At 51.5% G+C, this 13529-nt stretch overlaps 5 protein-coding genes across 5 annotated transcripts; 1 reads left to right on the forward strand and 4 right to left on the reverse strand.

Annotated features, from left to right (window-relative positions):
• Nucleotides 1-372: 372 nt before the first annotated feature.
• On the reverse strand, nt 373-2576 carry BO72DRAFT_298974 (glycosyltransferase family 20 protein). The gene is made up of 5 exons (XM_040940429.1): nt 1969-2576; nt 1496-1868; nt 1064-1434; nt 675-1014; nt 373-622 (listed from the first exon to the last, which is right to left on the reverse strand). Exons 1-5 carry the CDS (start codon nt 2270-2272, stop codon nt 472-474), a joined length of 1539 nt encoding a protein of 512 aa, XP_040795839.1. The 5' UTR covers nt 2273-2576; the 3' UTR covers nt 373-471.
• Nucleotides 2577-4116: 1540 nt separating this feature from the next.
• Nucleotides 4117-5766, reverse strand: BO72DRAFT_416195 (putative metallo-beta-lactamase domain protein). The gene is made up of 5 exons (XM_040942587.1): nt 5566-5766; nt 5336-5497; nt 5243-5255; nt 4811-5170; nt 4117-4742 (listed from the first exon to the last, which is right to left on the reverse strand). The coding sequence occupies exons 2-5, from the start codon at nt 5417-5419 to the stop codon at nt 4321-4323; spliced, it is 879 nt and encodes a 292-aa protein (XP_040795840.1). The 5' UTR covers nt 5420-5497; nt 5566-5766; the 3' UTR covers nt 4117-4320.
• Nucleotides 5767-6068: 302 nt separating this feature from the next.
• Nucleotides 6069-9304, reverse strand: acoA (aconitate hydratase ACO1). Its single transcript, XM_040945945.1, has 6 exons — nt 9208-9304; nt 9061-9078; nt 8875-8952; nt 8751-8770; nt 8055-8653; nt 6069-7995 (listed from the first exon to the last, which is right to left on the reverse strand). The coding sequence occupies exons 1-6, from the start codon at nt 9241-9243 to the stop codon at nt 6386-6388; spliced, it is 2361 nt and encodes a 786-aa protein (XP_040795841.1). The 5' UTR covers nt 9244-9304; the 3' UTR covers nt 6069-6385.
• Nucleotides 9305-10497: 1193 nt separating this feature from the next.
• On the forward strand, nt 10498-11642 carry BO72DRAFT_490232 (putative C2H2 finger domain protein). Its single transcript, XM_040948126.1, has 3 exons — nt 10498-10700; nt 10777-10956; nt 11069-11642. The coding sequence occupies exons 1-3, from the start codon at nt 10660-10662 to the stop codon at nt 11184-11186; spliced, it is 339 nt and encodes a 112-aa protein (XP_040795842.1). The 5' UTR covers nt 10498-10659; the 3' UTR covers nt 11187-11642.
• BO72DRAFT_299074 (putative mitochondrial carrier protein) lies at nt 11459-12977 on the reverse strand. Its single transcript, XM_040940430.1, has 4 exons — nt 12604-12977; nt 12194-12533; nt 11771-12098; nt 11459-11714 (listed from the first exon to the last, which is right to left on the reverse strand). Exons 1-4 carry the CDS (start codon nt 12773-12775, stop codon nt 11670-11672), a joined length of 885 nt encoding a protein of 294 aa, XP_040795843.1. The 5' UTR covers nt 12776-12977; the 3' UTR covers nt 11459-11669.
• Nucleotides 12978-13529: the final 552 nt, after the last annotated feature.

The raw sequence follows: 13529 nt of genomic DNA on the forward strand, positions 1-13529 counted from the left end.
TTGGCCGAGAATTTCTGCAATCTCGGGCATGTTTGCACTTTTTGCACTCCCGCATACTTTCCCTCCGCCTTCGCATCGCTCCCAGACACAACTGGTTGTCCTGTTTACTATATGCGTTCACAAGCAATGCTTAATTATACTCAAGAATGGCGCTTCTCATTTAAAAACATTTCGAAGTGATAAGTGGGATATAATCAGTTGAGATATTCTAAACCATGCTCCTGTACATACACAGCACACCAACACCTCGAGACTCAATCCCAACCAAACCATGAAACCTATGGCCTAAACGCAACAATGACTCTTTTGATATACTCCATACGGTAGAAGATAAATGACTCGACCAGGAAATGGATAAGCACGCCATATCGAAAGCAAGAAAAAGAATAAACACCATAATTCGCAATCTCCCCCAAGCCCAACGCTTTCTGCAGGCCGAGCAGAGGGTCTATCAGCACTTCAAGTCCATGCCTATGCTTCTTGCGGAGCCTTGACACCATTCGTGTGCTCCGAATGGTTAGAGGGGCCTGGAATTATAGAAGCCTTCCTGGCTTGGAACTTTTCCGCCGATTGAGTCGATATCCGAGTCAGCTCAGTAACAAATGACTGGCCCCAGAATGCGCTATGAGATATCAGTTAGAAGATTGGTCCAGCACTGTCAAGCTTAGCCATACCTTGTATACTTGTTGACATATTTGTCCAGCTTAGAGAAGTTCAGGGCCCTCTGCTCATCGCTCATTGTGACAGCCTCCTGATAAGCCGCTGCAAGCTCTTCGGTGTTCCAGGGGTTGATAATAATACTGCCATTCAAGCTTTGCGCCGCACCCGCGAACTCCGAGAGAACCAAGCTGCCATGGCGTTTCTTTTGAGTGGCAATGTATTCGTAGGCCACGAGATTCATGCCATCACGTGTGGATGAGACAATGCAGGCATCGGATACGGCGTAGAGAGCGATCAGTTCGTCGAAGTTGACTGACTTGTGTAGGAAGTGAATCGGCATGAACTCAACAGTGCCTGCCCTTCCATCAGCAAGGCCTCGAGAAGTCAGTCTGGGGGCACTCACCAAATTTACCGTTGATACGGCCCACGAGTTCGTTGACCACAGCCCTTAGGTTTTGGTACTCTTCCACGTCTTGTCTGCTGGGAACCGCTACCTGAACCAGTACAACCTTTCCAACCCACTCAGGATGATCACTGAGGAAGACCTCAAGCGCATGTAGCTTTTGAGGGACGCCCTTAATATAGTCAAGACGGTCGACGCCCACCATTAGCTTCACGCCCTGGAATTTCTGCTCTAGCATTGCAATGCGTTTTTGAACTTTTTCCTTCTTGAGACCCTCCTCAAACTTCTCGGGATCGATGCCGATTGGGAAGGCGCCACAGGCAATCAATTTGCCCTGGAACTCGATTCCATTTGGAGTAGTAGGCAACCCCCTAAATCTAGGGTTAGCAAAACTCTGGGTCATGTGTGAGAAGTCAGTCATCCAATACATACAGCAAACGCGAGCAGGCACTCAGAAAGTGTCTGGTATAATCGTAGGTGTGAAAGCCGATCAAGTCACAGTGAAGGACGCCGAGCAGTAACTCATTCCGCACAGGCAGGATTCTATAGATTTCGCTGCTAGGGAAGGGCGTGTGAAGGAAGAATCCGATCTTAACGTTCTCTTTGCTGTTGCCAATCTCTTCGCGAAGCATCTCCGGGAGCAGCATCAGATGATAATCATGGACCCAGATTAAATCACCGTCTTGAACTTCTTTCGCAACGGCCTTGGCGAAGAGGCGGTTGGCTTCCTTGTATGCCTCCCAGGCAGATTCATCGAAGGTGATCTCACCAGGGTGATAATGGAAAAGAGGCCAGAGGATCGAGTCTAGAGAAGCAGGCAAGAGGTCAGCGAATATGGTCACGAAGTGAGCATTCTAGTACATCGCGCCGACTATGCGATTCAATTGGCGAGGGGATGGACTGACTGGAGAACCCATTGTAGTGACGATCCGCAAGCTCGTCATCGATGAAGACCGGCACAGCCCCGTACTCTTCCTTCAGACGTTTTTTTACCTCGGGAATTTCCTCCTCTGGGACTTCCAGACCGGGCCAGCCGTACCATTGGAAAGTCGTGGACTTCGAGAGACCGCTGAGTCCACTAACCAATCCTCCAGAAGACATGGAGAAGTCATATCTGCCATCCTCAGATCGCTTGATGGTGATAGGGAGGCGGTTGGAGACTAGTAACAGCCTAGCCTCGTTCGGGACGGGGTTATCGAGAGAAGGCATGCTGACGGTGATGCAGGCGATTGCGCAAAACTAGATGGCGAAAGATGCGCAGTCAAGCTCACTGACCAATGATGCAAATTGACACCAAAGCAGGATATGGATCAGAGCTCGGATCAGGTTCGATAAGGTGAGGATAAGAATGTAAAAAGATGCCGTGAAGATTCTCACGATTTAATTGATAGTAGTTTAGGGAAGAGATCAAAAGCGGGCAAAGAGAGAGGAGGGGTAGGACAAGAAATCAGTTTGGGCCAGTCTTGGAAGATTCAGCGGAAGTTATGAAGGAATTGGCGCGACTCCGGAGAGGAAGCGGGATGGCAAGAGGACTTCTTGGTGGGGGGGGGGAATGAGGACGAGAAGGGAAAGCACCAGAGGAGAAAAGAAAATTGGCAAGATTGGGGGACCTTCAGCGGTTCAACGAGCCAAGAGAAGTTTCAAGTAAGTAATGGTAGTATTAGTTGGCAGACGTAGGTAGGTTAGGTAGGTTAGGGAAAGTAGGTAGGAGTTGGAGTAACTGTTAGGTCTGGCGGCGGGGAATAATGGCCGAAGTGACCTCACCGCAGCGGGCAGCGCGCGGACCAACCGACCCAGGCTTGGGCTCGGGCAAGAAGATCAAAAGAACCCAGCAACTTCCTCACTAGCAAGTTCATCGACTGAGCCAGTGGTGGGGCGGTGGAAAACAGATGCACACCCAGCAACGAACAGTTTCTCGGTTGATTCGTGATTTGTGATTTGTGATTTGTGGTTTGTGGTTTCGTGGTGCTGTCTGGATGTACGAGTATGAAACTCACTCTTCAACGAGTTGTTGCGATAGGAGTTATCGCTTTGAAGGAGAGGTGGAGAATATAGGCGGAAGAAGAAGTAGAAGAGTGAGAGATGGGATGATGGGGGGAGAGAGAGAGGGAGGGGGAGGGGGGGAGAAGGAGGGAAGAAGCAGGTGGGGTGGGGAAAGAACTCCTTCATCCTACTTTTACTATGTACTATGTATGTACAACGACCGACAGGCTGCTTAACTACTGCTCGACTACTAAGTTAGGTTACGAGTCCAAAGTTACAGCAAAGTTCACTTACTGGCTGGCTGCTAAGAATTATTTGCTGAGAAAACTGAGGAGCCCTGAGTTAAGTTCAAAGTGTACTACGGAGGAAATCCATGATACCTGATACAAAACGAACAAACGATGAAGTCACAGTCCGGATTGAACGATTTCTCGGCGCGGGATCCCTGCCAGCGATTCACCGTCCCCCATTCATCCCACGCTCCCGGGACTTTCAAGGGACCACAAACACTTTAGCCGACCCTTAGTCTCAAGAACACTTACTTGTCTGGCGTTTCATGCTTGTCATCCTGCCAGGGTACTGTCATCAATAGATTTTAATATTCTCTTCTTCAAGCAAGCACACCTCTCACTCTTCCTCCCCATATCGGAAACTCCCTGGGCTCCCCGGGCCCGGCCTGCTTTCGCCCCGCCCAGATGCGGACATGATGACGGTTAGACGGCGTAATCGCACAACCAACCATATCTTGTACCCGCCACTTGACTGACAACCTTGCACCTACACAAGGTACAGTATACCGTGCTATCTCACTGCTATGGAGCCAAGTACGGCTTCCATTCGAATCAGACCAGTCATGGACCAAATGGATCAGAATTGTCGCATCAGCTTACAGCACCTCAAAAGCATGAACACGAAGCAGACGTCGGTACCGTACCAATGCAGACAGCAACGCAGGCTCGTTCGTTCGGGTGCCCGAATTCGTCCCAAAGAAGGTCCCAGCAGTGGATGGGTCTAGCCCCTCCGTCTATCCTGGCCTTCCCAAATTTTTTATCAGAGTGAGTAACTAACTTCCTTTCATAGTAATGTTGGTTCCTAGAATTCCCGAAACAGAACTACATATACTTCGTATCTCTATAATTCTACTCCCGGCATTTCTGCAGTCATTCACGGATGAAATCAGAAAAAGAAAGACAAAGAAAAAGAAAAAGAAAAAGAAAAAGAAAAATAGAAAGGGGAAGGAAAAAAGCAACGATTCCCTAATCCTCCTCACAGGCTCAAAGCGGGGATTTGCCACGCTCCAGGCTCCATTCATCCAGATACCTGTCATGAACCACTCGACCTTCGTCCTCTAACTTCTGTAGCACAAGCTGTACGCCATGGCAGGCCGGTAAATGCAGGTTCTCCGGGACGTCTTTGTAAATCACCTTCACCAGCTCCATGGCGGTCCAGAAGGGTTTCGGGTGGATAGGCGGTTCCCCATCCGCGACCTCAAGCTGGCCGTACCGTAGGACCCGGATCACTTCATCCTCCCTCTGCTGTCGATGCTTGATATACTCGGAGATCTTGGCCGTTGCACTGTCAATCACCGCCCCATGACCGGGGTACCCGCGGCCAGAGACCCGATGCTGCATCCGCTGTAGGCTACCCATGTACTCGCCAAGGTCTTCAAAAACACTGGTACCATGTCCCAGTACATCTTGACACCACATTAGTAAGGAAGGAGATGCAGGATGCAACATATACACCTTGGAAAAGCCAACTTACTGTCGCCCGTGAACACCGCATCCTCTTCCTCCAGGACAAACATCATGTGGTCGACGGTATGGCCAGGCGTGTGGTACGCACGCAGTGTTGCGCCCTCCACGCTGAATATCTGGCCATCCTCGATACTGCGTTGACCAGGACCCGGTTGATGCTTGTAGATCGTCACGTGCGGGCAAAGCTCCAGAAGATCCGGGATACCTTTGACATGATCATGGTGCCAGTGGGTGAGTAGGGCCTGGTGCACGGTTGCATTTTCCTGGGCAAGTACGGCTTTGAGGTGAGATGCCCACGATGGCCTGCCCTCGCCCGTGTCGATCAGAATGCGCTGGTGACCTCGACCGATGAGATATGTATTCGTTCCTATCGGGGCATGGTTTAGAGAGGTCTGCAGGCTTCAACGAATCGCTTGCATATGGGCTGAAAGGCACCCACCTTGAAGTGTAAACTGAGCAGCATCCAAGTGGATTAGAAAAAGGTACTGCATGCTGCAGGTGTACAGGACTATGGAAGTGATATGGGACGAACCTTGCCCGGATTGCCGCCCAGTATTCTCAGCACTGACGAACTTAACCGTTCCACCTCCGACAGGGTAATGAGTTGGGTGGCCATGATGTATGCACTACAGGGCCAACGAGTCTGTGATTACCTGGCCTGCGGCGGTATGAACTCTTCGGCGGACGTATCGTCCTGCACAATCAGCTGTCTGACGAGAGCGAGGGGAATCTGCTTATGAAAGCAGAATCGCTGCTACTCACTTTGGAAGACGTGATCTCCGCGCCTGATGGTGAAACTAGTTCTGCAAGTATGCCCTAGAGTCTGACCATTGACGGATCGTCGCCCGCAAGCGCGGAGTCGATGAAATCGGGGGAGACCTCGAGGATAACGGAGATATGCACGTCACGTGCGAGTGTGTGTGGCACTTTCTGATCGTTGATAGACTGGACACAATGCACGACTATGACCAAGATGGAGTAAATCATATGGATGGGGCAGGGTCGATCATTAGATGTACATATACACGGCTTACTACTCAACGGTTACCTACCAAAGTGGGGTGCGCTGTGCTGGCCGCTGGCCTCGGCCTCGTCGGCATCACGTTCCCCTGTTATACCAAGCGGCATATTCAGAGAGCGCATCAATGGCACGCGAGCGTAGGTTGCCGGGTCTGGATTACGAGGGCACAGTGACCAAGAAAGTCGAGTTACATAAATGCACAATTGGAACAGAAGGAAAAATGGTATGCACGCAGTCCCTAACATACAGTGTATGATATAAAACAAAACAAAAAGAGTATATCCATGTAGTCCACCCTAAAATCTGAAGGGTACAAATGAAACCAGGCCCTGATGGCAGAAACAATTCGTTAGATTTTTCGGATCACCACTCCGCATCTTCCAGCCAGCAGCCGCTTCCCCGCTGCTCGGCAATATCCACCGAGACCCTGAACAAGTCTCTTGGAGGTATCATCATGTTTCATCTCAGCGGACAGAAACCATATTTGTAGTTTACAGATGAGCTGGTCGCTCATCGTGGCCCTAGGCCCACTCTTGTCGAGTTGTTTAGATGACTAGCAATTTAAGCCTTGCCAGCCTTGCGGGCCATGGTGTTCAGGGCAGAACCATCCTTGAACCACTCGATCTGGGACTCGTTGAAGGTGTGGCTGAGCTTGACATCGAAGGAAGGACCATCCTTCGGGTGGACGCGGAGAGTCATGGGCTTGCCAACCTCGAGCTCAGTGCAGAGGAGGTCAACCTTGTCATCGGGCTTGATCTTGTCGTAGTCGGCGGGGTCGGAGAAGGTCAAGGGAAGCATACCCTGCTTCTTGAGGTTGGTCTCGTGGATACGGGCGAAGGAGCGGGTGATGATGGCAAGACCACCAAGGTGGCGGGGCTCCAGAGCGGCGTGCTCACGGGAGGAACCCTCACCGTAGTTCCAGTCACCAATGACGACCCACTTAACACCACGGGCCTTGTAGTCACGGGCAGTGGCGGGAACGGCATCGTATTCACCGGTGAAGGCGTTCTTGATCTTGTTGGCCTCACCGTTCTCGGCGTTGATGGCACCAATCAACATGTTGTTGGAGATGTTGTCAAGGTGTCCACGGTACTTCAACCATGGGCCAGCCATGGAGATGTGGTCGGTGGTGGTCTTACCCTGGCACTTGATCAGGATAGGGATACCGGTGGCATCCTTGCCATCCCACTTCTCGAAGCCAGCAAGGAGCTGGAGACGGTCACTCTCGGGGGAGACAGCGACGGCAACAGACTCACGGTCCTTGGGAGGAGCCTGGTAGGTGTCACGGCCGGGGTCGTAGCCCTGGGCGGGGAGACCCTCGCCGGAGGGAGCCTTGAGCAAGAACTCGTTACCGTCCTTGTCCTTGAGCTTGTCGGTGAGAGGGTTGAACTTGAGGGTACCGGCAACGGTCATGGCAACGACAAGGTCGGGAGAGGCAACGAAGGCGTGGGTGGCGGGGTTGGCATCGTTACGACCAGTGAAGTTACGGTTGTAGGAAGAGATGATGGAGTTGGCCTCGCCCTTCTTGATGTCGCGACGATCCCACTGACCAATGCAGGGACCGCAAGCGTTGGCAAGGATGACACCACCGTACTCCTCAAGAGTCTGGAGCTGACCGTCACGCTCAATGGTGGCACGGATCTGCTCGGAACCAGGAGTGATGGTGAAGATAGACTTAGACTTCAAGCCGTGGTCGAGAGCGTCGCGGGCGATGGAGGCGGCACGGGACATATCCTCGTAGGAAGAGTTGGTGCAAGAGCCGATAAGACCGACCTTGAGCTCCTCGGGCCACTTGTTGGTCTCAACAGCCTCCTTGAACTTGGAGATGGGGGTAGCCAAGTCAGGGGTGAAGGGACCGTTGACGTGGGGCTCGAGCTCGGACAGGTTGATCTCAATCAGCTGGTCGTACTCAGCACCCTCATCCTCGCGGAGCTCCTTAGCGTAGCTTCTGGCGAAGTCGCCGATCTGCGTACGCTTGGTGGCCTTCAAGTAGTCGTACATGCGGTCGTTGAAGGGGAAGAGAGAGGTGGTGGCACCGATTTCAGCACCCATGTTACAGATGGTGGCCATACCAGTGCAGGACAGGGAGTTGACACCAGGACCGTGGTACTCAATGATAGCACCAGTACCACCCTTGACAGTGAGGAGACCGGCGACCTTGAGGATGATATCTGTACGAACCGATGAGCTAATAGTCCAAAACATTTAGAATTGACATGCAAATACTTACCCTTGGGGGTAGTCCAGCCAGACATCTCACCGGTCAGCTTAACACCGATGACCTTGGGGGCCTTCAGCTCCCAAGGAAGACCAGCCATGACATCGACAGCATCAGCACCACCGACACCAATGGCAGCAATAGCAAGACCACCAGCGTTAGGAGTGTGAGAGTCGGTACCGATCATCAGACCACCGGGGAAGGCATAGTTCTCAAGGACGATCTGGTGAATGATACCGGAACCGGGCTTCCAGAAACCAATGTTGTACTTGGCGGTGGAGGAGGCCAAGAAGTCGTAGACTTCCTTGTTGATCTCGTTGGCGCGGGCAAGGTCCTTGTCACCGCCAAGCTGAGCCTCAATCAAGTGGTCACAGTGGACAGTGGTGGGGGTAGCGACGGAGGGCATGCCAGCGGACATGAACTGAAGGATGGCCATCTGGGCGGTGGCATCCTGGCAAGCAACACGGTCGGGGCGCAGCTTGAGGTAGGAGGTACCACGCTCGATGTCCTGACCGTGCGGGTCGTCAAGGTGAGAGTACAGAACCTTCTCGGCGTAGGTAAGAGGACGGCTCAAGCGACGACGAACAATGTCGAGGTTCTCGGACATCTTCCTGTACAAATGAAAAATAAGACATTAGCACGCGATTCCATCGATACGAATGCTTGTTGCATCTTGAGTTGATGAAGGCTGCTATGGTGTTTGCGTACTTGTAGTTGATGTAGTTACCCTGCGAAGCGCCTATTAGCAAATTGTGTTCCAAACCCGGTATTCGCATACCCGAAGCCAGCCGAGGGCACGGGAAGCTTTCATTGAGGGATGTCCACCACTCACCTTCTCGAGGTTGGTCATCTCGACCTTCTTGTCGAGGGGAGAGTCGCTGACGGTAGCCAGACCCCGGGTCCCGAGGAACTGAGACAATTCATAATTAGTATTCCAAAGCTTCCTGGATTTTCACCCCGTCCCAGAACTATCGCAGTTGTGGGATCTTCAAGGTTGAAGGAAGGCTCGAAGGCTTACAAGACGGGACTTAGGGGCCTATAAACAATTCAGTTAGTATTCCGTGAGCCCAAGGAGACATCAGCTGGCAGCCATCGCCTCTCATTCTTGAGAGAGGATGCCTGTCTGCCTCGCTGAATAAGGAGTACGTGTCCAGGTAGAACTTACCAGCGCACCCATGCGCGCAAGCCTTGTGGAGATCATGATGGAAGCTCTCTATGCGAGGTGGGCAAGGCCGCAACACATCCAAGGAGAGACAACCCAAAAAGGTGTGATAGAGTGGAGTGGGAAAGAGAGAAAGAGGAGAAGAAGAGGAAGAAGTAAGAGAGAAGGGAAAATGGAGTAGATAAAAGGAAGCTCTCTGAGTGGGAAAGAATTCTTGTTTCCGCCAGACAGCGGTTTACTAAACCGGAGAAGAGGGCCAGCGCCGTGACCCGTAACCGCTCCTTGACAGTACGAGTCCCGTACGCATTCGTAGCGTGCGACCGGAGAGATGGAAGTGGCTGGTTGTATCCCCTTCTTACCGTCAGCATACGGTAATTTTGGTGAAATTCCGGTCGACCTTTTCAGACTTGCAGACCTCCCTTTCGCCTCAAGGACCCATAATGTACTTCTTTGCCTTTACCCGGCCAACCGCAGGCTGCCCGTCGATTCGAAAACGCTTCACTGTCAGTGGTCTTTGCTCCTGGAGGCGTAATCGGACTGTCAAATCCGTGATTTGAGGATGCGCGGAAATCCACCCCCATGTTCCTCCACGACCCTTCATTGAGTTGCTATTCTACCTTGTACGTTGGCTACTAACACTGGCTGGCTACCTTAACTATTTCGGTCCTGGTTCCGGGGGAGCCGTCATTGAAATGTTTCTGACAGTACAAGATTGTAATGCTGATTACTTACCTAGTACCGGCCACCAGCGCTCGTGCACAGGGCATGTGAGAGGCAGCGGTGACCCAATCATGTGTGTCGGATTATATGCTACATCAAAGGACATTCTTTCGACGTCACCCTGTTGCAATGTCTTCTAGTAGAATTGATGTCTTCACTCGCCATTAAGGAGGGTATAAAATATTTTGCTATGATTGCAAAAGTACAGGAATTGCCCAGACACCATTCAAAATTACCGCACCGTCTTTTCCATCGGTGTCTTTCTTGTTGCTGAGGGGACCTGTAACTTGAAGTGGGCGCAAGAAGCCATTATTGGGTCGGTGTATTATTTCACCTGAACCACCAGTGGACGACTGCTGTTTCCATCCGGCGGCAACATGCCGAACGCATAGCAACGTCATAAATTACGGAAACCACGGGGAAATGGCCGTACGAACAGCTCGCTGCTGACAGAGAGCCGAGCGTGAGCCGAGGCCTGCCGATGGGAGTCCCGCGGGCCGCCGCCAAGATCCTTGCCCCCTACGCCCAATCAAGTGCGAGACGTTTGAGGAATTTCTTCTCTCACGCACAAAGGCGGAAATTTCAAGGGCAGCGACCCGCTCCAAGGTTTTAGTTTCGCTCCGTTTATCGGTACTATCTGCCTCTACCACGATCACTGGAGAGCATCCCGTCAGGCTAGGTACTCCATACTATCGCTATTTTGGGGCTCCGTCGTGATATCAAAAATAAAAAATAATGGGTGCTGTCAGGAAAATCAAGACCAAGCGCAGGACTAGGTAAGGATACTTCTTCTTGATACTCCCGCATGCGTTGCGCATAGGTGCATGGCTAACCTGCCTCTTCATTGTCTAGAGACTACGATCAAGTCCGCGCTGATATCCAGTCGTCTAAGCATCTCACACAGTACAAAGCTACCAAAGATCCGGAGGACCTGCCCGGCTTAGGACAACACTATTGTGTCGAATGCTCCAAATGGTTTGAAAGCGAGTTCAACCTGGTCGGCCATAAGAAGGGCAAGAACCACAAGAGAAGGTTAGTTGATGGTCTAATATGCTCCGCGCGATTACCCCGGATTTGCGATGCGAGTGACAACTCTATCGCCTCAATGCTCGTCTTCTTGTGCTAATTCAACTGGTCCAAATAGACTACGCATCATCCGCGAAGAAGCTCATTCGCAAAAAGCTGCGGAGGCCGCAGTTGGCCTGGGTACCGACAATGGCGTGAGAGCGCAGGAAGAGACCGTGATGGCCATGGAAGATTAAAAATCTACAAATGATTCTACACAAGCAATCAGCCTCGCTCCAAAATCGCCAACGTGAAGCAGAGCGGGTTGGACTTGCATGCAAACGACCCTTTCGGTACTGCGACAGACCTTTCATGGGCTCGAAAATTTTTTACCGCATCAATGCAAATTTGCAGCCGTTGTCGTTGTCACCAAAGTGATATGATTGGCTGTTTGCGGACGAAGCTTGTCGCCCGACGCGTGATTCGCCCAATCTCACACTAAGCACGTGATAACATCAGGTGCCGAAAATCGCCAGTTCTGCGCCGAACGCACTGCTTCCGTCTTGCGGTGACCCCTTGCAAACTGCCGGTTCTCGGAGTGTCGCACAGTTAGGTCCCCACTCGGATCGGATCCGACTCCTCTTGGGCAAGAATAATTTACAAGCTGCAATTTTAATTACAGAACGTGGGGGATCGATCGAGCTGTCCCGTTCCTCCTTAGTCGAGCTTCTTGTATAAGTTCAGGCTTCTTGTAGATATCTCATAAGCCATTCGTAAGTCGCCCACTAAAGTACAGATTGTCAGTGCTGTCCAATCTGCCGTTTGCGACAATCTCACATACCTGAACCGCATTCACGATGAATGCCCTAAAGCTACACACCCCGAGGCCGCGGTAAAAGGCCTTCAGACCTTCAGTCTGATAGACCTCTCTGGCAACCTTAATTGAGCTTGCATCGCGTGTGTGTATGCGAGACGGTAGAAGAGGGCGATCTTGAGATGTTTCAATTGTCCCAGCCTGCAGCCTTGTCTTGATCACGTCTAGAGGGAAGACCGACGTCCAGGTGACAACGCCAGCAATGCCGCCGCAGAGGAGGATCTTCAATGCAGCCAGATTCGTAGTATCGTCCTCGGAACTTATGAGACGCTTACAGTACTCGTAAGACCAGAAGCTGTGGCGGTGTGGGTGTAAGGTCAGTGTACGTCCTGTCAACGAGCCGCAGAGGGTAACGGCGGGGGGAAGATCCGGGGCAGGCAGATCGCATACTAAAACCCATAGCCAATGGCGTCTCTGGCGCAAGTGATTCCTCCTGCATAGTATAGGCCCCTCCAGCCTCGGGTACTAATAATATCTTTGGCAACGGTCCAGGAGGAGATCCCGGGCCGGGTGTCCAGTTGGGCTCGACATTTGATAAACTCTGTGGGAGACGATACAGTCCAGCTGGCTAGTCCACCTGCCGCACCTGCGAGCCACACTTTGTACAGAGACGTCCCTTGGGGTGAGGTTGGGTCTGTAATGGCTGTGTCCAGGGTCATCAATGACCGGTTGTAGGCCACGAAGAGCAGAGCGTTTAGGGCTCCATAACCCAGTATCGGAGCAGCGGAGCCTGTAATCAATGATTAGCATGGGTTCGCGGTTTCGTTCATACAGTAACAGGATTCATCGTGCTTACAGACCTCGCACCAGAGAAGTGACGCTCTCCAGGCGGCTCAATTGCTGGGTGGTTGATGATGCAACGACTTCTGCATGCTGTCCCGCCTGCAGTCGAACCTTGATAATGTCAAGCGGGTTGCCGATGATGATCCCAATAGCACCGCTCAAGTAGCCAGCCCAGAAGTCGGCGGACATATCATATGTGATACGATTGGAGGGATTCTGGCTTTCAGCAACGGTGAATCGTCGTAGTTGGTACACAATTGCAATGTCATCACTGACCAGAGAGCACTGACAGGCGGCGTGGATATATTATCTAAACCATCCCGCACTAAGAAGCGACCCGAAAGTTACTATACTCGATAGGTCCTTAGCACTAACAGGTCTTTGCGGGGTATTTTGCACTCGGGGTTTGGTTGAAAGTTGAAGCCTCGGAATAGACATATTCGAAGATAGGAGCCATGAGAAGAAGTAGCCGGAGTCAGAGACAGCCAGTGTCGCTACATTGCTCGCCAAGCTAGCGAGTTCAAAGGTGTCTGTCTGTGCAACACACCGCATTTTCACTTACATCGTTACAGAACAATATTTGTGCATATATTTCAAGTACTTGTACTGCTTCCATGCTGTTGTTTTAGGCATTATTGCGACGTATCACTGAAATATAGAACTTCGTTCTCAAGCCATAAACGAGGACGACGCTGCAAGGTTCACCGCAGCGGCCCAATGGGCAAAGTGAGAGCCACCATAGGTATTCCCTATCAGCTACTCCGTACCGAGCGCCGATATAACAATCTCATCTCATCGGAGCCATTGTAAATGGCTAGACAACTTATCAACTTCCGAAAACAATTTGATGCTGCCCGCAGCTTTAGTTTTACCTGAAGGGACTAGTGCAATTCTATGGACTAGCATGAATAGGTGATATTGAGTCCAACCAGTTGATGGGCGC

The sequence above is a fragment of the Aspergillus fijiensis genome (genome assembly GCF_003184825.1).
Source record: "Aspergillus fijiensis CBS 313.89 unplaced genomic scaffold BO72scaffold_88, whole genome shotgun sequence".
In the NCBI taxonomy this organism is placed as follows: Eukaryota; Fungi; Ascomycota; class Eurotiomycetes; order Eurotiales; family Aspergillaceae; genus Aspergillus; species Aspergillus fijiensis.